The sequence below is a fragment of the Brassica napus genome, chromosome C7 (assembly GCF_020379485.1).
Source record: "Brassica napus cultivar Da-Ae chromosome C7, Da-Ae, whole genome shotgun sequence".
Lineage (NCBI taxonomy): Eukaryota > Viridiplantae > Streptophyta > Magnoliopsida > Brassicales > Brassicaceae > Brassica > Brassica napus.
The window spans coordinates 2043899-2066702 of NC_063450.1; the positions used below are offsets into that span (position 1 = coordinate 2043899).

A 22804-nucleotide genomic window follows, 5' to 3' on the forward strand; every position below is an offset into this window, starting at 1 on the left:
TTTACGGTAAAGTTTTACTGATAACTTAGAAATGGCGGGAAACGTGAGATGGGTTCGCTACGGTATTCGGGAGATAGCATCGAAGGGTAGACGAGAATGCATGAACTGATGTCGTATCGACGTTTTGGAAGAGCTCGGTCGCTACGCAGCGACCGAACTTTGGTTCGAGCTCGGTCGCTACGTAGCGACCGAGCGATTGCTTGGTCGCTACGTAGCGACGGAGCGATTGCTTGGTCGCTACGTAGCGACCGAGCTTTGGCTCGATCTCGGTCGCTACATTGCGACCGAGCTTTGGCTCGAGCCTGGTCGCTACGTAGCGACCGAACGGAATGGACGTTCAGTCGCTATGTAGCGACCGAGCCTTGGCTCGAACTTGGACGCTACGTAGCGACCGAATGGAGCTCGTGTTCGGTCGTTGCGTAACGATCCTTTTTGGGCTTTTGTTCGATGACTCGCGTTTCCTCCGTAAAGCTTTTCGTAGAGAAGAATCTATTTCGAAAAAGTAGTTGTCGAAGAAGTTTTTCTACTTTTTTCTTCTTCGGGGATTTGGACGTTAACTTCGTCGTAACCGTTTTTGACCTCAACATCGAACTTACTAGGAATCCATCTTTTCTCGTAAAAACAACGTTATGTTACGTCGTTTTTACGACGAAATCGTTTCCTTGTTATTTTACGACGAATTAACGTTGCTTTTAAATTTCTTCGTAAGATTTTCATAAAGTCGACGTAAATTTACGAGGATTAATTTTCCTCGTTAAATTTCGTCGCTATAGTTGTGTTTTCTTGTAGTGTGAACCTCAATTGAATTGTTCCTGACGTTCTGATCCTCGTACTGGTCTGATTCCATGGACTGATCCTGGGGCACATCACTGTGTATATACACTATGCTCATAAACGAAGTTGGTCCAGGGTTGTGTGACCATTCGCAATACTTTGTACTTATCATTGCTTGGATCGTATCCCAAATGCATGTAACATTTCATTGTACCATGGTCAAAACCATGATCCTTGGGTAAGTTTATGACTTGTCTGGTAGTTGGATTACATACCATGTATTGATGTTGATGAGAACAACATATAAAGCCTCGGACAGAAGGACTATGGATTATGTAATCACCAGGAGAGGTTTTTGATATCGTCATCTCGTGACTGGACACTACTGATGATGGATCATTTGATTCTTGAGAAATATGAGGCAACGAAAAGAAGATCAGTTCATTTCCGTTATTTTCATTGCGTTTGTAGGTGAGAAGGAGACGAGGTCGAGAGATAGACATAGACATGAAAGTGTTTATGAACATTTTGCTACGGATTATGGAATACCATGTCTTCGATACACATGTGAACTAACAAGGGATTTTGCAGGTAGTTTTAAGAGTATCAGGCTCGTTAGATCCAGAGGGATCCACCCCAAGCTGTTTTTGACGGTTGTGATCACTCCTTCGCTATTGTTGTCTTCTGTTTCCTTTGCCTCCATGGTGAGAAGACAAAATTAAACCTTACTTAACAAAAAAAAATTAATTAAACCTAAAAATATACTACTTTTTTCATGAAAAAAAAAAGATACTACTAAAAAGCACATCCAAAAATATCTAATAGTATATTGAGTAATCTAAACAACAAACGCTTATATTTCAAATGATACAAACTTGAATTTGATACTCCAAGAAAATATTACCTCGAGAATTTCTTGATAAAGTCGTTCACATGTATTATTTTTGGTTCGGACCCTAAAATATCGGTTATACTCACGCCTTTTAAAAATGGAGGACAAACACAATAGGTATGCCTCCACAACTCTGATATTTACTTTAAAAGGATGACAAGGATAAATTTGATAACGAATCCTTATAGATATTTTCCCAAATTATATCTATTTTTATAAGAAAATCATTAAATTAAATAATTTTTTAAAATTAATATTATAAATTATAAAACTTCAATATTCATATTGGTAATTAATGTATTAAATTATATTTTTCTTGTTTTATAGTTTTATTTATGGGATTAAAATCTTTTCTATAATAATAATAATCAAATTAAGACATTTGGATCTGAAATTAAACATTTATTCTATTTACGGACTGAAAAAAAATGTAGTGGCACTAAAATGATTATAAACATCACAACTCATAAAACTTAAACAAAATAAAAATAGCCAACAAAAATTATATACTATCAATGATTTAGATATTAAAAATAGTTAGACAAAAACACAAAAATAATAAATTATAAAACATTATTTATGTATTTTCTTAGATTATATTTATATCATTTTATTATTTTTCAAATTTTTAGTGTTATTTAATATTTTAATCCTAGTTTTGCATGCTTATATATATTTTTTAATATTTTTAGTTAATTTTAATATTTTTAGTTAATTGCTCCATTTTCTTCTCCATTTGGAGTAAAATACTGTGCGAGGTTGGAGATACTTTTAGCCTCTCAAGCTTGAACTTCGAGACCACTTCCAGATCTATGCTCTCCGCCGCCGACGGTTTCTCGCTAGCGTTGGGTACCTCCGCCGGAGCTGCTCGCCTCCTTCACCCTCATGCTCCTGTTCGTCTCCTTTGGAATATCGGAGGAAGGAGACATCGACTGACTTCAAGACAAAGATGAGCTTTGTGGCTCCTTATTGTAGTCTTCCCGGTGAACTTTTTCCTCCGGTTAGTCCTTTCTGTAAAGATAAGTGGAGAGGGTTCTCTCACCACCGCTGTGTGTTGGTTCACGGGGACCTTTCCCGATGAACTTACCGCTGGCAGCCGTCAGACAAGTCAGCATGTCGACTCTGTTCAAGCTTTTCAACCGCCTATGGAGCTCAGACTTCATCCGATGACTTTCAAAGTTTCAGACCAATTTTCACTGCCTCTTTAGTGCGTTTGCATGGAATAAAAAATACCATCTCTGGAAACTGTCAATAACGACAAATATTGAGTCTATAACATCGCCAAAACGAAACACAAGACTCGAAATAGTTGCAAACAATATAATCTAGCCGAGAACAAGAGTTTTAGAAAGCAAAAACTCCTTGAGATAAATGAATAAAAGTTGTGATCTTCAATCTCAAATGTCATAATAGATACGGAAAATTTGGAAAAATACATTTGTATGAGATTTTATTTTGAAAATTACACTACTATTAAAAATTTTTGAAAACTAAACTTTTGTATACATGAAATGACAAAATTATCTAATAAAATATTAAAGCTACTGTAATATATTTAAGGGCAAATCTCTAAAATAGCACATTTCTAAGTTTATATCACAAAATAGCACTCAAAAACTAAAACGACCAAAATAGCACCTTTCTAAGTTTATCCTTTGAAAATTTTAATTTTTTTATTTTTCAAAATTTGAAATCTTATCCCTAAAATCTCATTTCTCAACTCTAAACCCTAAACCCTAAACTTTAAACCCTAAACTCTAAACCCTAAACCATAAACCATAAACCCTAAACCCTAAACCATAAACCCTAACCCTAAACTCTAAACCCTAAACCCTAAACCCTAAACCCTAAAATCTAAACCCTAAACCCTAAACTCTAAATCCTAAACCCTAAACCATAAATCCTAAACCCCACCCTTTAACTCTAAACCCTAAGTTTGTGACTTTTGATAAAACATTAAGTGTTATTTTTGTGACTTTTGACCTTGAATGCTAGTTTGGGAACATAAACTTGATTTAGTGCTATTTTTGTCTTTTTCTCTATATTTAATTTGTCAACATAATTATTTAAATATTCAAATTTAACAAACTCAACAAGATTTGATTTTGTCTTTTAAACAATACTATTAACACACAATATCTTATATAATATTTTTTGTAGATTTTTTTTTTAAACAAAACGTTCTTGTTTGATCTCGTCGTATCTTCTCCTTCTTCCTATATTTTCCTCTAGTTCTCCATTTTGTGTCATTCACGACTGTTTTATTTCTTCACTATGTCCTTAATTAGGTGTAGTTCATTTTTTGTATTTTCTCGTTTTCTAATCTCGTCGTATCTTGTGTTCAACAATTACATAAGTATAGACCTCAATCCTGAATTTAACATAACCAAAATGCAATATTCGTATATTTTCTGCCCAGAATTCGGTCCTTCTTTTCCCATGGGACACCTTGGCATTTTAGCGTTCTTCAAAAAGCAGACCTTAGAAATAGAACTCGTACCTTGTACAAGCCAATTATCCCGTCCAAGAAAACTAGTAACGATATACCATCAAACCAGCTTTTTTTTTTTTGATTAACCTGGGGTACCCCAGGCCCTTAGAGAGGCACAGATTAATCTCCAATGGGAGGTACAGCCCACGGATAGACCATTTCTCTGGATATTCAAATGGTTCCTAAAGCGTAGGCACATATCTAATAGGATAATTGTGACTTAGTTTCGCGCAGCAGGTGGATCAAACCTGAAACGTGTTGGCGTCCCAGTCCCGTCTCCTTACCACTCGACCACAATCACCCTGTCCAAACCAGCTTTTGGTTTGTTAATAACTAAATGAATTATGTCACCAGCATAATCATGCAGAGTCTCTGGACTTTGTGTCACACAAGGTAGCTTTCATTAGAATCTACTTTCAGATTGGATGCCACTATAACTATTTGTTCAGTTATTCCATCCACATATAAAATATTTTACTCAATGTGCAGTTCTACGAAAGTGTTAACGAACAACTGGTATTGCCTAAACTTCTTAGCTTATGGAACAAGAAGGAGCTCTATTTTATTCGCAGGGGAGCTCTGTCTATTGATGTGATGATGCGTAGGAGTAAAAAAAGAAACGACTAGAAAGATTCATGTTGAAACTTGTAACAGAACATCTTTTGAGCTATTCATGGCTTATTCTAAAATATATATCAAGCTTCACCTTCCCGTTTTCAACTTTAACAAAAGACAAAATTTTCAATATGTAATTCATGAGATTTAGTGAAGAACGCGACATAAATTTCTTCTTTTATGTACATTCATATGTATGAAGTACAATAATTTTCGTCAAGGGAACATAACTGAAGCAAAATTGTACACTACGTATCTAAGAGCATGATTATCAATAGGACTTAATTGGTGGTCCTTAGAGTTTTTTATTGTTATTTATAGATTAGGACATTGTTAAAGATTTTTAATGAAAATGGTGATTATTGGTGGGACTTTTTGTTGGTCCTTAGGTTAATTTTTTTTTTTAAATAACTAGTAACATATATAAGATTAAACATATTATCATTTTAAGTTGAATAACTAATAAGAAAAACAAATTCATTCATTTAATAGAAAATTACAAACATTTTATTACATTACATTAAAAAAAAGAAATACAAACTTTAGAAATAAAAGCAAACACACAACTTTTTCAAATCATAGAAACTTATAAATTATATGTTATTTGTAAAATGTCCAAATTTAGCCCAAATATTTTCAATCAGATCATTTTTTAATTGTTCATGGGCTTGTCTATTCCGAAGGCTCGTTCGACGATCCATTGTACTGCCGAGATTCGAAGGCATGTTGACGGAAAATGTATCCACTTCTTCTCTTTCTTGAAACTCAAATTTGTTATACTGAGTGAATGATGAACGTTTATCTCCGACAATCATATTATGGAGTATGATACATGCTCTCATAATATTTCCTATTTTCTCTTTATCCCATAACTTAGATGGATTTTTGACAACGGCAAATCTTGCTTGCAGGACTCCGAAGGCACGCTCAACATCTTTTCGAACTGATTCTTGGGACTTAGCAAACAATGACTGTTTTTCAGTTTGTGGTAGTCGAATAGATTGAATAAAAGTCGCTCATTTTGGATAAATACCATCTGTTAGATAATATGGCAGATGGTACTCCGTTTCGTTGACATTATAGTTTACTTGTGGTGCGATGCCGTTAATAATGCCATCAAAAACAGGTGATCGATCAAGAATATTAAGATCGTTCATAGTACCTGGACCTCCAAAAAACGCGTGCCATATCCAGAGGTCATACGAAGCTACCGCTTCCAAGACAATAGTTGGTTTTCCGGTGCCTCGTGAATACATTCCTTTCCAAGCGGTAGGACAATTCTTCCACTCCCAATGCATACAGTCGATGCTTCCAATCATCCCCGGAAATCCACGTTCTTCTCCAATATGTAGTAGTCTTTCCAGATCCTCCGGTGTGGGATGCCGTAGGTATTCACCGCCAAACAAGGTGATTATTCCGGCGGTATTGTGCAAACATTTTCGAGCCATTGTTTCAGCAAGACGGATATATTCGTCTACTGTATCAGCCGCACCACCGTCTGCCAATTGTCGAATTGCTGCAGTACATTTTTGTAGAGGTGAAAGACTTGACCGTCCGGTTGCATCTTCTGATGGTCGGAAATACGGTATTTCTGTGGAGAGATGATGCACAATACGGAGGAACAATTCTTTGTTCATCCCAAACCGTCGCCGGAAAAAATTGGTAGAGAATGTTGGATTCTCGCTAAAATAATCATTCCAAAGCTGGATGTGGCCTTCTTCTCGGTTTCTCTCTATAAAAATACGCTTTTTCCGCTCTTCTGGTTCTGGTATAGGATTAGAGTTGTTTAAAAAATCTTCAATGGGGTTATCAAAATCATCATCATCATCATCTCTGTGGTAATGATAATGGGATGAAGATGCCATTTTTAATATATCGAGAAGTGGGATGTGATTGTTTAGGAAATAAGGGAGAAGAATTTTTTTGTGAAATTGGTAAGGAAATAAGAGAGAAGTGGGATGTAATTGTTTATGTATTTGTCATCACAAGAGCAAGCTCATATTTATACATATTTTGTTGTGCAAGTCCGTGAGTTGGTGATGAAAGAAACAATGACATGTGATGGAGAGTCACGGGTTATTAAACTTAGTGTGTGATTGTTAGGTATAGATATTCTTTGTTTGGTTGGTGATGAAAAATGAAACACATGTTCTTTGTTTGGTTGGTGATGAAAAACGAAACAAATGTGTTGACATAAGATTGAAAAACATCACATGATCAATTAGAAATAACAAAACATAGTACTTATAAAACATCACATGATCAATTTATAAGTCTCCTTGTTCATTGCAACAAATACATTATCCAAAATACATGATCAATTTATACGTCGTACGAAACACCACTTATCCAAAACACCAAGCTACTTAGTTCACTCTCCTCTTAGTTCAAACCTACTTAAACATTACAAACACAGCCATTACCATTACTACAAGAACCAGACCACCTAGTACGACTTCAAACCGATTACCAAACGGAGAAATTTTCTTTGATAACTCAGCGAGAGTCTTCTCAAGCACAACCAACTTCAGTTCAGTCTCATGATGGAGATCTTTTACCTGGTTTAGTTCTGACTCGTAGTCACTAACAGCCGCAATATAGTCCACCTTATCAGAAAGCAGAGCATACTGTGTACCTATTGCTTTGATCTCCTTTGTAGCCGCTACATCCCACCACTTGTATACATGGCAGTCTCCATCGTCGATGTTCTCACAGGTGTAGAACCTTCTCCCAGGGTCAGTTCTTGAGACAGATGTCCTAATAACCGGTTCGCGACCACAGTAACATTCCTTGGGGAAGCCGAACTCAACCTCCGGCTGTGGAGGGTACTGAACCCGCGTGGCTTCGATCTCTGCTTGGTCCACGAGTATATTCATTTCTGTGGAGCTGTGGCCACTGACGGCTGTGTTCCCTAAACCATAATCCTCTGAATCAGATGGCTGCGTGTAGCTATAATCCAATCCCATGTCCTGAAAATAATAAAAAGCTTAGAACACAAACAAAAATATATTTTTTCACAAGCTTAGAACACAAGACAGAAACTGATACGAGTCTTACGAAATGGAAATTATCATTATATCAAACATAGAACATATCACACAAGAGACAAACCTAGAACTTATAAAACTAGAACCTAGACGATGACAAAAGCAACATTTTGAAACATATTACAGAAGATAGAGACTTAGAACTTGTAAAACTAGAACAGATCGACCAACAGCTTGTTCTTAACAGTTTCTTCACTCAAACTTAGTGGATCCTTCTTAGCAAGGAGAGTGTATAATATCGCCAGCTTAGACAGTTTCTCCTTCCTCGCCAGTTCTTCCATCTTGCCCTCCATAATGGTCTTATAGTCCTCAATAGCCTTTCCTTTTCTAATATCCTGCTTGCTTTCGCAGCCTTGATACCTTCAGGACGCATTGAAGAGTCGGAACTGACCTCACCCACAGCTGCGCTTGAATTTTGGGAACTGACCTCCCCACTCTTTCTCTTTGAACCGGTGGGCGTAGGTGTGTTAAGGCTTATCCACTTTTTTCGTGCTGCAGGACACACCATGCGTGCTCGAGGGTAAACTTCTGACCCTGATCAGAGTAGAAGATATCATGAGCCAGCTTTAGGACGTCATTGTCACTCTGACCGCTGGTTATTTGTCTCTCTGCAGCAGCGAATGCGGCACAGAACTTGTTCGTCTGATCATTGATTCTGTGCCACCTCTGCTTACAATGAACATTCTCTATCTTTTCATGAAGAGTTGCTGCAAAGTACTCATCAACGCGTCTCCCGAAGGTCTGTAACTTCATAGAATTTCCGACAACGGCGTCCTTTGATGTGTTAAGCCACGCACTAATCACAACCTCGTCATCACGCGGCGTCCATTTCCTTCTCACCATACGCTCCACAGGTGTGTCCTCAGGTTGGGATGGAGACTCAGACTGTTGGGAACTAAAAGGAGGGATTTCTGAGGCGCCAATGTCGACAGTGGAAGGATAACTTTCATAAGGAATGTTTTTCTGAACATTATTATTGTGAACGTTGTTAAGAAGCCCCATATAACCAGAATTCTGGCTATATGGATTCCTTGGATCCATAGGAAGAAGAAGAGAAGAGATTATAGCGAATGGGAACGTTTTAGTGTTCTCAAAGAGAACGTTTTAGTGTTCTCAAAGAGAAGGGATAGACGATTTGGAGATAATAAACCACAAGTGTTTTCTAGGGGATTTAATAGGAGAAATTAAACAAGTAATAACTCCAAAACCAACTAACCATTATCTACCTATGTCTAATCAGAAGTTATTACTAAACTACAACTACAAAGATATCAGCTCTAGTTTAATGGATCATTAAATTTTAGTACGAAAGCTATCACCTCTAGTAATAAACTACAACTACCAAACCTATAAGCTACAAATGGAACTACAATCCAAGCAGACAACACAATTTCGTTAAACTAACTTCAAAACCGAAATACAAACATGGCAACCTCGTTCCAAAACAGTTACATTCAAATCTTTAACAATATTAATTTTTTTTTAACTTCAATTAATGTTTTAGAAGCTCTCAGGTCGCTTTCAAAACGTTTGCAGTGTGATCAAAAGCTAGAAGAGTAACCAATAAGTTTTGTTACTTCAATACACATTTAAAAGCTATCAACTTTCCTTCAAAAAAACCAAAAACAACTACTACAAAGCTATCACCTCTACTTCAATACAAATCTTAAACATATCAAGTTTCTTAACAAGTTACAGAAACCATATAAACTACAAGGAAACAATATCAAAGAAACCATCAACGATCATCATCATCATTCAATAAAGAAACAGAATTTAAACTACCTAACATTTCATCACAACAAAGATTCACACGAAACTAACATGCGAGGAAACAATAGAGAAACTGAACTTAATCAACCGAACATATCATCACAAAAGCGAATCTACGAAACCTGATTCAGAGCAACTACATCGAGAAAATGAATCTAATCTACCGAACAAATCATCACAACAAAGAATCATCGAACCCAACATCCGGAGGAATTAGATAGACAACGACAGAGGAACACATACCTTTTTGATTGAAAGCGGCGGAGAATGAGGTTGGAGACAGACTCGGGTTTGACTCGTGCGGGATTCGTGAGGGATTCAGGAGAGATGAGAGGAGAGATTCGGGAGAGATTCGGGAGAGATGAGAGGAGAGATTCAGGAGAGATGAGAGGAGAGATGAGAGGAGATATTCGGGAGAGATTCGGGAGAGATGAGCGATGAAATCGCAACATGCGTCGCCGTCGAGAGAGAATGGGAAGACGGTGAGTTCGATTTGGGAAACGAAAGTCGGGTTTCCCCGAAACCGACGTCTCCGCTTCATCTCCACTCGACAGGTGGCAAGGAAGGACGACATAATATCGACCTTAGTTAAGACCCGTCCCGGAAAATTAAACCCATTTTCGATTTATTTTTCGGCCCAAAATCCATAAAGACCCAAGTAACGGACTCCGATAATCATGGCCTAACCTATGTAATTCACACAGTACTGACATGTGTAGGTTTTGGTTTTTTAACTTATATGATCTATGGCTTTGTGATTCACTAGGTTGTATTTAGCTTTTAAAAAACTCTAAAACAAGAGCATAAAATAAATTTAGTTTTTTTTTTCATTTTTAAATTAAAAGGGGATACAAATCTCTTTTTATATATAAGAAAGTGTAGTTATAAAAAATTATTAAACAAAGTGTATTTTTCAAATTTAAAAACACAAATAGGATATTTTTCAAATTATACCATATATATATATACAAACTTAGAAGATCTAGTTTATTGAGGAAAAGATAATACTTAAACCGTAGTCCAGAATATCAAAAATATCAAAAGAAAAAACTTCTCTAGCACAAATCCTAACGGAAAAAAGAAGTATCATCAAGCTGCATAAGATATTTCTAGGAAAACAATGATTTAGGTTTGAATAAAGTTTGAACATAAAGTACGGAGAGATATCGTCAATAGCTAAACTCTCTTTGAAATTCATATATTGGAATTAATGAGGTTGCCTAAACATAAAAAATAAAAAGAGATAAAAATGACAAAAAGTTAATTACAACAACTTTTACTTTAAATTAATACATGTAAATATTTTCGACATGGTCACATGAGATTGACACATAACAAAGATGTTTTCTACGACATCTAAACTCCTCATCGTTTGTGACCCCTTCAACCTTAATTCTTCTCATTGTCTTTTCCTTTATATCGAAATAGAAAACATCGAAGTCATCAGAAAACGAACTTGGCGCAAAAACCAGTTCCCCAGCATCAGTGGTTCCTGAAAATTTTAGTTGTAGATCCCACAAAGTATGGGACAAACAAATGTATCTGTTTTCGACCAAGTTTGCTCCTTCACATCGTCGAGAACCCACAAATTAAAACTATTACCTAGGAGACTAAGGCCTGCTAGTTTCCCTTTGTAGTTTGCTAGACAAGTAAAATTTTCTCCTGGTGTTTTAATCTGACCAAAACGCTCAGAACCAAAATCAAAAGTAACCAGTACTACAGAGCTAATCCATGGCTTTATCCTAGCTTCATAATACACAATTACGTTAATGTATACACCATTAGAACTAGGAATATAATTAGATATACCACCTTCAACGCGCCTCCACGGATAATAAGAACATTGTTGACGTTCCAATTTATACACACTATGCTCAGAAACTAAGTTGCTCGCCGGTTGGGTGACCATTCGCAACACTTTGTACTTATCACTGCTTGGATCGTATCCCAAATGCATATAACATTTCATTGTACCATGGTCAAAACCATGATCCTCGGGTAAGTTTATGACTTGTCTTGTAGTTGGATTACATACCATGTATTGATGTTGATGAGAACAACATAGAAAGCCACGGACAGAAGGACTATGGATTATGTAATCACCAGGAGAGGTTCTTGATATCATCATCTCGTGTCTGGACACTACTGATGATGAATCATTTGATACTTGAGAAGTATGAGGCGACGAAAAGAAGAGCAGTTCATTATCGTCGTTGTGGTTGCGTTTGAAGGTGAGAAGGATATGTGGTCGAGAGATAGACATTGACATGAAAGTTTTTATGAACATTTGGCTGCGGATTATGGAGTACCATGTATTTGATACACATGTGAACTCGACAAGGGATTTTGCAGGAAACTTTAAGAGTATATCGCTTATTAGATCAAGAGGAATTGAGTCCAAGCTATGTCTGAAGGTTGTGATCACTCCTTCGTTATTGTTGTCTTCTATCTCCTTTGTCTTCATGGCGACAAGACAAACTCAAAGCTAAAAACATACAACTTTTTAGGGCACGTCCAAAAACACATCTAATATATAGAGTTATCTCAATAGAAAAGACATAGTAATCAGCGATAGTAATATTACCTCGAAAAATTTACAAATTTCTTGATGATGATTTCCACTCTTGTTCACAAGTTATGACCTTAAATATCAGTTATAACTCATCCACGCCAAATCATTTTACTAAACCCTGTACTTTTTGCTTAGTTTTTGATCCTACACGGAAGTATTAACATTTACACCCCAAAAAAACATAGAATAAACCTCTCAGGCACAATTCTCGAGAAACCCCTTTAGTCACCGTTTCACGGCGCCGGCGGCGCATCTTCTCGCCGGCGTCGCCTCTGTTTCCTTCCTCCCATGCTTCTCTTCACTCTGGTCTCTGTCTACTCAAGTTCTTTTGGAGTTTTTGTGTTGTCTTTTCCGTGCTCGGCTCCTCCCTCCTTTGAGATGACTCGTATGGCTTTCTCTGGCGGTTTGGATATCACCGGAATTGTTTGTTTCTCCGGGGGTTCCCGGTCTACATCTCGTCCAAGCGTTTCCTCCCCTCGCTGCAGCCACTACCTTGGCTCCTCGCTTGTCTCGTGCAGATCTGCGAGCCTTGTCTCCATCAACGAAACTCAGAGACTCTCAACCGAAGATTTTCGACGGATCTCTTCCTCCCTTCCACCGCAAGTCCTCCTTCCGCCTTTAGTTTCCGGTGACCGAACGTCTGCTGTCTGTGGGGCTCCACGCTTGACCCGCCGTTCAGATCTGGAAGCATTTTGGTTGATATGGAAAAGCTCACCTCAATTCACAACCACCACCTCCATCCCGACAAGGTCCCGTTTTGAAAGACTCTACTATGGATACGGCGAGGTCCGATGCGCTGACGACAGTTCTGCTCCATCTTCGATAGATGGTCTTGTGAGTCTTGTCGACTCCGGGGAGAATAACTTACCATCATCTGACACGCCGTGCTTCATAACCGGCGACTGCCCCTTCAACTCCGGCAAGAACCCTAAGCTTTCAAGTCTCCCGATCAAGCAGGCGTTGAGTTCAAAGCCGAGAATGTTAATCTTCTGGGCCTGGCCCTGTAAGATCTGTGAATCTGTTATTCATCTTGCTGGCCCCCCAAATCTTAAACCGTTGTTTGATGATTTGTTAAGTGTGGCAAAGATGCAAAGGATTTCCGGTGGGTTCACCGGGGCCTTTATCTTGAGCTTAATGCCATATTTTTCTTTTACGAAGAATAGTTTACCGGTGGGTTCACCGGTTTGGTCTTTGTCATCACCATACCTCCTTTCTATGAAAGGAGAGGAATTCCCGAACTCGTTGTTGAGTTCCGGTTTCAGCTTCCTCGTCTATGAGAGCTGGTCTTCAAAGTCACTATATGTGACTATTTCTATGCTGTCCGACTTTGTCGTGAAGGCTACCCCGACGCATTCAAGCTTCGTCTCGAATCCGCTGTCATCTTCGTTTGAAGAATTATCTTGTTTAGTTTACATTGTTGTAGTTTATGTTTTCAATCAAAGAGGATGGTTAATTCCTTCTAATCGTTGTAATCAAGCAGTTTGAAGAATAATGAAATTAAGTTGTGTTTCAAAAAAAAAACTCATCCACGCCATTTATAATAGAAGACAGACAATAGATATGCCTCCACAACTATGATACTTACTCTAAAAGGATGACAGGAAGGATACATATGATAACAAATCCTTCTAGATATTTTTCCCAAATTATGATAATAGGATATATATGATAACAAATCCGTATTTTATAGAATTTTTATACATTTATATTTACTTTTGCTTGTTTTCATATTAATGCGAGGTTTACTTGCTGACATTGCTATTTTGTCTTTTATCTATTAAAAGGTTATTATTTTATTACTATCATTTAAAAAAAAATGTTAATACCTATTATTATTTGTCTTTATTTTGTAGAGATCCCTTTTTAAAACCATCCTATCTATGAAAAAACTTGCATATTCTTATATTTCCTAAAATCTATTAGCCAGCATGGCATTTAAGATATTAAATTTTTATTAACTATAATTAGCTTATATGTCATAAACTAAGCAATACTTTACTATTAACTAAATAGCTTTGGAAAAAAAATCAATACAAATAAATGCTCTAGCATATACATAATGTTTAAAATATAGCATAAATCACTAGTTACATATTTTTATAAAGTAAAAAGATATCATATACATCTGATCAGAGTTGTCACTGTAGACTTTTATTTACCGAATGCAGAGGGCTGAAGTACAATGTTACAAGCTTAGCATTCGTGCAAACTTTTCCCAAGTAGGACCAATGTGGGTGAGTGAAACATTGGCCTTCGGCCTCCAAAATATATAAAGAAAATTATATAGATATAGGCTCCAAAAAAAAAATTAGACTACCAAATTTATAAAAAATAAAATTCGTTGAAATATTTAATAAGTCACCTATGGACTCTTAAATCTCCTTAAGCATTGTAATGCGTTTTGTAGTCGGGTTCCACTGGCTCGAATACCACATTTTACCGTTATAAGGGTGGAATCATTATCCAGATATCCAAGCTTAATGGAATCAAGATAGTAAACTATGTATAGAGAGAATCAGATCTAGAGGTAGACTAAAATATATCCGTTTTTTTTAATCTGGTCATACTGAACACTAAAGATAAATATATTTTTAAGTTTTAAGCATAATAAAAAACATATGAAAATTGTTGAAACATTTTCTATGGCAATTGGTTACAGGTTGTATAGTAGTCAAGAAGAATCTAAAAGCGAGAGGAATACAGGGAGACATATGTTGTGCACAATGTGAAGCGGATGAAGAATCGATCAACCATGTGTTTTTTTAATGTCTTTCAGCACTTCAGGTTTGGGCTCTCTCTAAGATAACATCAAATCCAACTATGTTCCCAACGAACTCCCTCTTTACAAACATGGATCATCTCTTCTGAAGAGTCTCTCCACAGATGGAGGATCATCAATTTGCATGGATACTTTGGTATATTTGGAAAGGAAAGAATAATAAAGTTTTTAGTAATCTGGACATGGACCCTAGAGACACGCTCAAATTAGCAGAAACGAAGTCAAGACTTTGGGCTGATGCACAGGTAATGAACGAAATCAGGACAGTACCCCAAGTTGAGATTATGACTCTTCCTGCAATTCCGGGGAGATTGTGTTTTACAGATGGTTCCTGGAAGGAGAATGAGGTCTTCTCCGGGCAAGGTTGGCTGAGTACTTTAGAAGGTTTTGATGGGCTGTTGGGAACAAGGAATGTCCGGGCTTGTTTATCTCCTCTACATGCGGAGATAGAAGCACTACTATGGACAATGAAATGCATGAGAAACGTACGCCAATTTCAGGTTACGTTTGCAACGGATTGTTATCAATTGGTGAAGATGGTTTCAGAACCAGAAGAATGACCAGCATTTGCAAGTTATTTGGAAGATATTAAATCGCTGAAAGAAGGAATCACACGTTCGGAGATTATCTATGTATCAAGGACGCAAAATTCAAGAACGGATAGTCTAGCACGCAGTGTCAGGAAACAACTGTCGTTTGTCGTTCACATGGATCAAAATCTACCGGAGTGGTTCACAAAGTCAGTATGAGTCTGTTGTTGATGACAAAAAAAAAATTGTTGATAAATAAATTATTTTCTTTGGTTCCATTTATAGTAATCTTAATTTAAAATAATTCAATAAATACAAATTAATGTTTTAAATATTATAATTTGCAATTATTAACTCATATAAAATATATTTAAATCACAACATATACTATATCTTTCAGAAACAAACGTGTTGTTCAAAACATTTATCTTTCAAAAATAGAAAGAGTAGCGTTTCTTTGTTTTCTTTGGGTTTTGAACTCTTCAATCAATCATACTAAACTTTAAATAAAATTCTGCAAAGACAATTAAAAACATAAATTGTTGACGAGAATATATTCTAAACATTATTTAGATAAAACAAAATTACTGGAAGAAAAAAAAACTCTAGACAAACATGGAGTTTCTAAACAAATATAAAATTTTATATTGCGAGAAGTAGGTATGAACAACATACAGCGACTCCTGATACATACTCATGTTGTAAGCTCTTTGTGGTTGTGTTACGGTTTGGTTACCAAAGCGACAAAATCTTTGGAAGATTTAAAACCCAACTAGTTCCATAAAGGAGGTAGGCTTTGCACAAACCCATACATTTGCTTCTTTCTCCATGATTCTCAGAGTAGCAACGATTCTCTATGGGCTCTCGTCAATCTCATCAGGAACATGCAGTTTCTCCATTGCAGCCTGTTTCAGACAATAATAACCAGTTTCAAAATTTAAAAGCAGTATATAAAACCATCAGAAGATGACTCTGTGTGTGTTTTCAAAAAGACTCCAACCTTTATTGCAGCAACATCAGTTGCAGGCGGTTTCATATCCAAAGCTAGACCGAAATGAAGCATGGCTTTATCGTGCATGTTTCGCCGCTTATAGATCCTGCCCATTAAAGCGTATACGCTGCTTTCTGAAGGCGCATACTCTTTAAGCTCCTCCAGAACTTCTAGAGCTTCATCTAATCTCTCTAAGCAGACAAGTATGTTAGCTTTCTGGTACATTGGAAGAGGATTCTTCCTGTCTGCTAATATAGCTTGCTCCATTATCTCTAACGCTTCCTCGCTTCTCTATTTACACAGAACAAAAACAAGATTCTTTTTAGTCATTCTTCAAAAGAAAGTTCTATTAAATGAGTGTAAGAATATAACCTTTAAGGCATGAAGAGCTGTCCCTAAATAAGACATTATAACAGAGGAACTCGGGTTTATTAAGAAAGCCATTCTGAAGTGATGCTCTGAGAACTCTAACTTCTCTTGGCGTAGATAGATCATTCCAAGCCCATACCAAGCGTTATAGTGTCTTGTGTCTACACGAAGTGCGTTTTGGTAACTTTTCATTCCGTTCTCAAAATCTTCTAGAGTTGCGTATCTAGAGAAACGGTAAAGAGAGAGAGAGACTGTTGCTTAGACCAACAACCAATGCATTTCAACCAGACTATTGTTAAAATGGATAGAAGCTTTCTTACTCGTGGCCACATAAAGTATGTGCATATGCAAATCTTGGATTCAGTTGAACAGCTCGTAGGAAATTCTTCAGTGCAGTCTCATGGTCTTTTTGCAAACTATAACAGTTTCCCATAGCACACCTACATAATCTCACTTAATTCTGTTATGACCAACAGCAAATGAAGCAATTAATCAGAAAGAGACATTCGACAATAAAATACCAAGATTGCGGAGCTAAGCGATCTGTTGATATGAGTTCCTGAGCCAAGTAACTAAGTTTCATATCTTCCTTCAAGTGCTGCAAAAACATCATTATTTGATGAGACATTTTAAATTACCTGAGATTTATTTGCAGAAATTTACCAAACTCCCGTGAGACTAAAAGCAAAAGGTAAATTTACCAAACTCCCGTGAGACTAAAAGCAAAAGGTCAAAGTTTCATCTAACTCAGAGGAGTTTCCATATTTAGAGATAACAAAAACACACTTACGTAGAGGACAGTAGAGTAAATATCCATTCCTTCTAAGCTATAAGGAGAAGCCTGGCGGGCTTGACGGAATGCTTTTTCCGCTTCTATATAGTCTATTAATTCAAAGTATGCTTTCCCCACCTGCATGCCATCAAATGCCCTCTAACAATTAATATCACAGGCCACCAGGCTAAAACTTCATGTGCCAAACTGAACAAGATAGTTCGTGGAATAAACATATCCAAGTATGACAACTTAAAAGAGAGAAGAGTCACTTATTACCTGGGAAAGAACCCATCCTGTATTATAGTGCTTATGTGGAAGATTCATATATGTATCTAGTGCCTCCTGAAACACCCAGATGCACAAGGAAGACAATGAAATAATCCTATATAAATTACCTTTGTATTACTTAAGTAAGCAACAATATTCTTACCTGACACTTGTACATGTACGAAAGTCTACACCCTTCCCCGAGTGTCCTTAGGAGGCTTAATATTTCTGAAATACCAATTGTGATTTTCTGCGACATTATTTCGTCTTCTTGATCACAGGATTTAGCATCACTGGAAGCCATAGAACCAGTCGTTGAGGCAGTATTAGGCCTTGAATCATCAAAAGATTCCCCACGAACCCCTAAACCAAACAGGATGACAACGAATTGAGTATCAGATAACAAAAAGACAAAAGAGGCATGGTTACAAAAATCACAACAGACCAGCTTTCAATAAAAATATGGTGATATAGTGCATGTAATGTCACAACCTTCATCCATGTTTTCATTTGCCCAAGAATTCCCCTTCCGAAGTGTAACAGAACGAAGTCCCAAAGAACCCAATTTAGAACCTCCTAAATGCTTGGAAGTGTTGTTCCCATTTCCGCTTACTGTTGCAACACTTGCATTAGTGTTTGCACCTGAATCAGCAGACAATCTCGAACTCCGTCGTGGACCAGAATCAGAAAACAGCCTGCCAGAAATCTGCATAGGAAAAGATATCATAAGTAAGACAAAATTCAAAAAGAACCAGAGTACTATAAAGAGAAATGAAAACCAACAAATTCAGAATTGTGTCTTTATGACAACAAGTAGACCAGTACAGGCATGTGAATACTACCTTACGTAGCTTTCCTTCATCTACAAATTTTCTTCTGGGTGCAGGTGCTTGAATGGTAGAGTTTACTGTGGACTTTGGGGAATTGTCAGTAGTAAGGGAGTTTTGGTTTGGAACGGCCGGCTGAAAATTCCGGAAAAGTGGTGGTGGAGCCATACCGGATAGCTACAAGTTGACAAATATACAAGTCAATTTAAACCTCATTCACAGCTGCTCTTTAAAGCACATACACAATACACCATGACCAAAATAATGCTTATAAGGTGAAAACATACAGTTCTCCAGATATAAGTAGTAAGGTAGCATGCCAAACCAGAGACATTAAAAACAGACTCAGAACTAATAGTCAATGAAAGATTAGCCAAACCATCTTTGGCACTGAAGGTATAACATAATAAGCAATGCAAGCACTACAAAATCAATACTGTATGATGCATTAAATAACAAAATTACTCAAGAATATATGATCAATTCAACAGAAAGCCGACCGACTTGTTGATATTAAAAGAAGTGTGACATTACCTGTGCAGCCACTGGCGAAGGGGTATTATAGAATGACATGTTCGAAACACCTCCGTTAAGACCATGCGAGTGGAAATTTCCAGAGATATCTTTAAGGCCATGGCCTTGCGTGTGCTTGGACTGCCTTGGACTGTAATCTTCAGAGCTCGTGTTTTTAACCGAAGTCGTATTACGTTCATCATTGTACGTGTTTAAGCCGAGTGAAGATGGCAGTTGTTGCATGTACTGCTTTTGGATGGAGAGAGCAGCTGCTTCACCAAAAACCGCAGATGGTTCCTCAGCAGCACCTGAAAAAGTAGGATTGCCAGAAAAACGTAAGAGAAGCATAACAAACGTACCAAGTATGTAGAAAATGCATTGTGTTCACCTAGTATGCATAATTCCTCATATGCAGCCCAAAGTAGAGGATCCAGTGTCAAAGACTGCTTAAATTGTTGAGCGGCGTTCTTCCTTCTATCAGTATACCTGAAAGATCACTAATGAGAAAACATCTCGAACAACCATTGGCAGAATAAAGACGAAAATGCTTAGAGAGAGCAAGAAACGAACTTGTAAATAAGCCCAAGAAGGTAATGACCCGCTGCACCATTTGGGATCTGCAGGATAACCAGAAGCTATATTATTACCTTCTTAAGTGAACTAAATAAAACACAAAAGATGTACCAAAGATACTGACACCGAGAGTTTGTAAGAAGACATTCGGTGAGAAAATTAAAGCAAACTACCAGAGATGACAAAGTACCTCCGCACCAGGTTCATTAAGAGGGCAGAGTGCAGATTCAGCTTCATTGAGAAGGTCCATCTGGTAGCAAGATAAGGCGAACAAGTACCGAGACTGAGCCATTTGTGTTCCTTTACATAAGAAGGACGCAATACAAAGATGAGCAAACGACCTAATAAACTGTGGAGAAACCAAGCAACATACCCTTGAGCAGATGATAGGCACTGTAAGCTTGATTATTCTGAAGGTAACTGGTGGCTAACAGCTGTAGATTAACCTATGCAAGAGGAAGAGTAGAAAGTTTTACTGACATGAAAGCCTCAAAGTCTGTTTTTTTTACTGACATTTTTTTCACTTAAATGATGCTAGCAAATTGGAAGCTGTATAAACCCTAATTTGAAGGTTATACAATTGCTAAGCTCCAAAGAAAGCAGACACTTTGGGATAACAAAATAACACAGGAGAAAGTCAAAACATTGGGGAGAGAGATCTAAAGAAAGAAGCTTGTTTTGCAATTTGTCAAAAGATAGAACCTGACCAGGTCACTAGTGGAGATTCCAAATTCGAAAAGAAAAAAATTCGAATTTTCATCGTCTAATCGACCAACGAAACAAACATATAGATCTTGAATCAAAGGGGGTAAAAGCTAAGAGACCCAAAATCGATCTCGAAGAACTCAAGGACGCTCGATTGAATTACACACCCCAAAAGTACCCCAGTTGCAATTAACACATAATCTCTATATTTCGAAATCACCAACAGCTTCGATTTACAGAATCCATAGAGAGAGAGAGAGAGAGTGGAAAGAAGAGGTAATAACCTCAGAGGGAAACTCGGCGCAGAGACGCTCACACATGAAAATGGCATTCTTGTACACAAAATGACTGAGGCTGTTGCGTACACAGTCCACTAGCATAGCTTCCATTGTTGCGAGCTTGTCTTCCTTCCTTCCTTCCTCGAGTGAAAGAGGGGTTTCTGTTTTTCTCGATTTCCTTTTTTTTTTTCTTACCCTTTGGTGATTTATTTTGAAGTAAATAATTTCAAATTTTGAGGCGGCACGTGCGATGCTCTGTTTTCAAACTATTCGGCACGTGACAAAGACTCTAAACTTTTAATCAGTACTGGGCTTTGCAATTGATCCATTCGTTATTTTACAATTGTTTGGCAGCCCACACTCTAAAATGTAAATTATTTTTTCATTATGATAAAGATCATTTAAACTATAAACTAAAAATTTAAAAATGCAGTCAGACGTGAATCCTCGTACGGCAGATAGAATTATTGTTGGCTGTAGAATCGTTTGTAATATTTCTCATAGTTGTAATAACATAATTATCCAGCATTAAAAACAAAACATAGAGCGGAAATTCTTATTACAAATCTTGGTTGCTTTTTTTTTGGAAAAAGGGTTTTTACGAATCTTGGTTGTTTTAGAGTAAATTATAACTTTTCGGTTTTATTTACTTCACGATCTAAGAAAATACATAAAAACAAAAAAAAAGAACATGGAATCATAATTCAGATGAGCATGAACATTGAACAATAAGTTAATTAAAATGATTAATAGAAATTAATAAATACCGTAATAATTACTATACTTTATTATTTCCAATTTGTTTTGACGATCATTGGTGGTTTGACTATTTTATGCCCGCATTGTTAACACTTGAATTGAAAATCTCCTAATCCACAAGCTCTTAAAACTCGGGTAAAAATTGTTCTGTCAGCGCAACCCATCCACCATCAGGAAGCTAGCGACTCAGTCCATGATCTACAACATCTGGAGGCAGCGCAACTCGGCAGTTCATCTCACTGGATTCTCCCCGCAGCAGACAACATTCGCCACCATAGACAGGGATATCCATAATGCCATCAGTGCGAGAAGACATAGGAGGAAATTTACTATTCTTATGCAACTTTGGATTAGATAGTTGCAACTTTCTGATCTAACAATCATGTGTATACCTTGTTTTTTATTTCTTTTTTCCAAGGTATCACTTTTAAGTTTTTGTAACCCTAAACTTTCATTTTATAATATTCACAGTTTAGCAAAAAAAAAAAAAAAAAAATTGTTCTGTCATGAGATTGTTCTTTACACGACATACACATGCTAATGTTGTTGGCGTTACATTTCTATTCCAAACTGAACAACATTTTATCTTCTCCTGGTTATTTTTAGGCTCTTGGCGCAGGCATGACTGAAGAGTTTTAAGGCAATCACTCTTGATGTTCAAAAAAAAAAAGGCAATCACTCTTAATCGTAGCAGGGAATGATGTCAACATCACGACAAAGACGATACACATCAATGGAATTAACTTCATTTTTGGATTAATTAGTAGCGCTCGTGATAATTAACCTCAGAATAAAATATTCTTTTGAAAAATCTGAAACAATTTAATTTTGGAAAAAGTTGTATGTTTTGAGGTCTTTAAATAGCAAACCAGAATAAGTAAAAAGTGGGAATATTGAAGGTGGAAATCGAGTCCTACACTTATGTCTATTTTTAATGTCAAAATTTTCTATTTTTATTTACAAATCATTATCTTCAAAATAAAAGTATGATCTGATGTGGAAGCCCCTTAGTTTAGTGGTTTGACTAAAAGTTCACTAATACTTCTACACCAGGAGGTCTGGGTTCAAACTCCAGAAAACGCGAATTATGCAGATCATGGAAAAAAAAGGTTACAAAAAATCTTCAGCATGGTGCAAAGGCATATCATCGAACATGGATCTCATAGGGCGGCTCGGAGCGATGCAGTCAGACGTGGATTCTCATATGATGGTAGAATTGTCGGCTATAGAATCGTCTATGTAGTATTTCTCATCGTTGTAATAGCATAATTAAT

The 22804-nt window shown here is 36.9% G+C and overlaps 2 protein-coding genes and 2 pseudogenes across 2 annotated transcripts; all 4 read right to left on the reverse strand.

The window, feature by feature from the left end:
* LOC106354867 overlaps window positions 1-1988 on the reverse strand; it is a 31719-nt pseudogene extending 29731 nt beyond the window's left edge.
* A 5046-nt stretch (window positions 1989-7034) lies between these two features.
* On the reverse strand, window positions 7035-8880 carry LOC106407826. The gene has a single exon (XM_048762614.1). It carries the CDS (start codon window positions 7736-7738, stop codon window positions 7166-7168), a length of 573 nt encoding a protein of 190 aa, XP_048618571.1. The 5' UTR covers window positions 7739-8880; the 3' UTR covers window positions 7035-7165.
* A 1940-nt stretch (window positions 8881-10820) lies between these two features.
* On the reverse strand, window positions 10821-12095 carry LOC106357475 (annotated as a pseudogene).
* A 3899-nt stretch (window positions 12096-15994) lies between these two features.
* On the reverse strand, window positions 15995-20977 carry LOC106357479 (cell division cycle protein 27 homolog B). The gene is made up of 16 exons (XM_013797139.3): window positions 20778-20977; window positions 20162-20234; window positions 19979-20088; window positions 19786-19832; window positions 19604-19701; window positions 19237-19523; window positions 18718-18879; window positions 18368-18581; window positions 18039-18238; window positions 17885-17950; window positions 17624-17743; window positions 17355-17431; window positions 17154-17273; window positions 16837-17056; window positions 16474-16755; window positions 15995-16378 (listed from the first exon to the last, which is right to left on the reverse strand). The coding sequence occupies exons 1-16, from the start codon at window positions 20880-20882 to the stop codon at window positions 16328-16330; spliced, it is 2232 nt and encodes a 743-aa protein (XP_013652593.1). The 5' UTR covers window positions 20883-20977; the 3' UTR covers window positions 15995-16327.
* Between the last annotated feature and the right edge of the window lie 1827 nt (window positions 20978-22804).

Bases quoted from the DNA above. Each gene is read 5' to 3' on its own strand.
- LOC106407826 (XM_048762614.1), bottom strand. From the start codon at position 7,738: ATGGGATTGGATTATAGCTACACGCAGCCATCTGATTCAGAGGATTAT.
- LOC106357479 (XM_013797139.3), bottom strand. From the start codon at position 20,882: ATGGAAGCTATGCTAGTGGACTGTGTACGCAACAGCCTCAGTCATTTT. The intron at 18,880-19,236 runs GTAATGTCACAC...GTCAACTTGTAG, and splicing joins CTTCGCCAGTGGCTGCACAG to CTATCCGGTATGGCTCCACC. The intron at 17,951-18,038 runs GTAAGAATATTG...TGGGTGTTTCAG, and splicing joins CGTACATGTACAAGTGTCAG to GAGGCACTAGATACATATAT.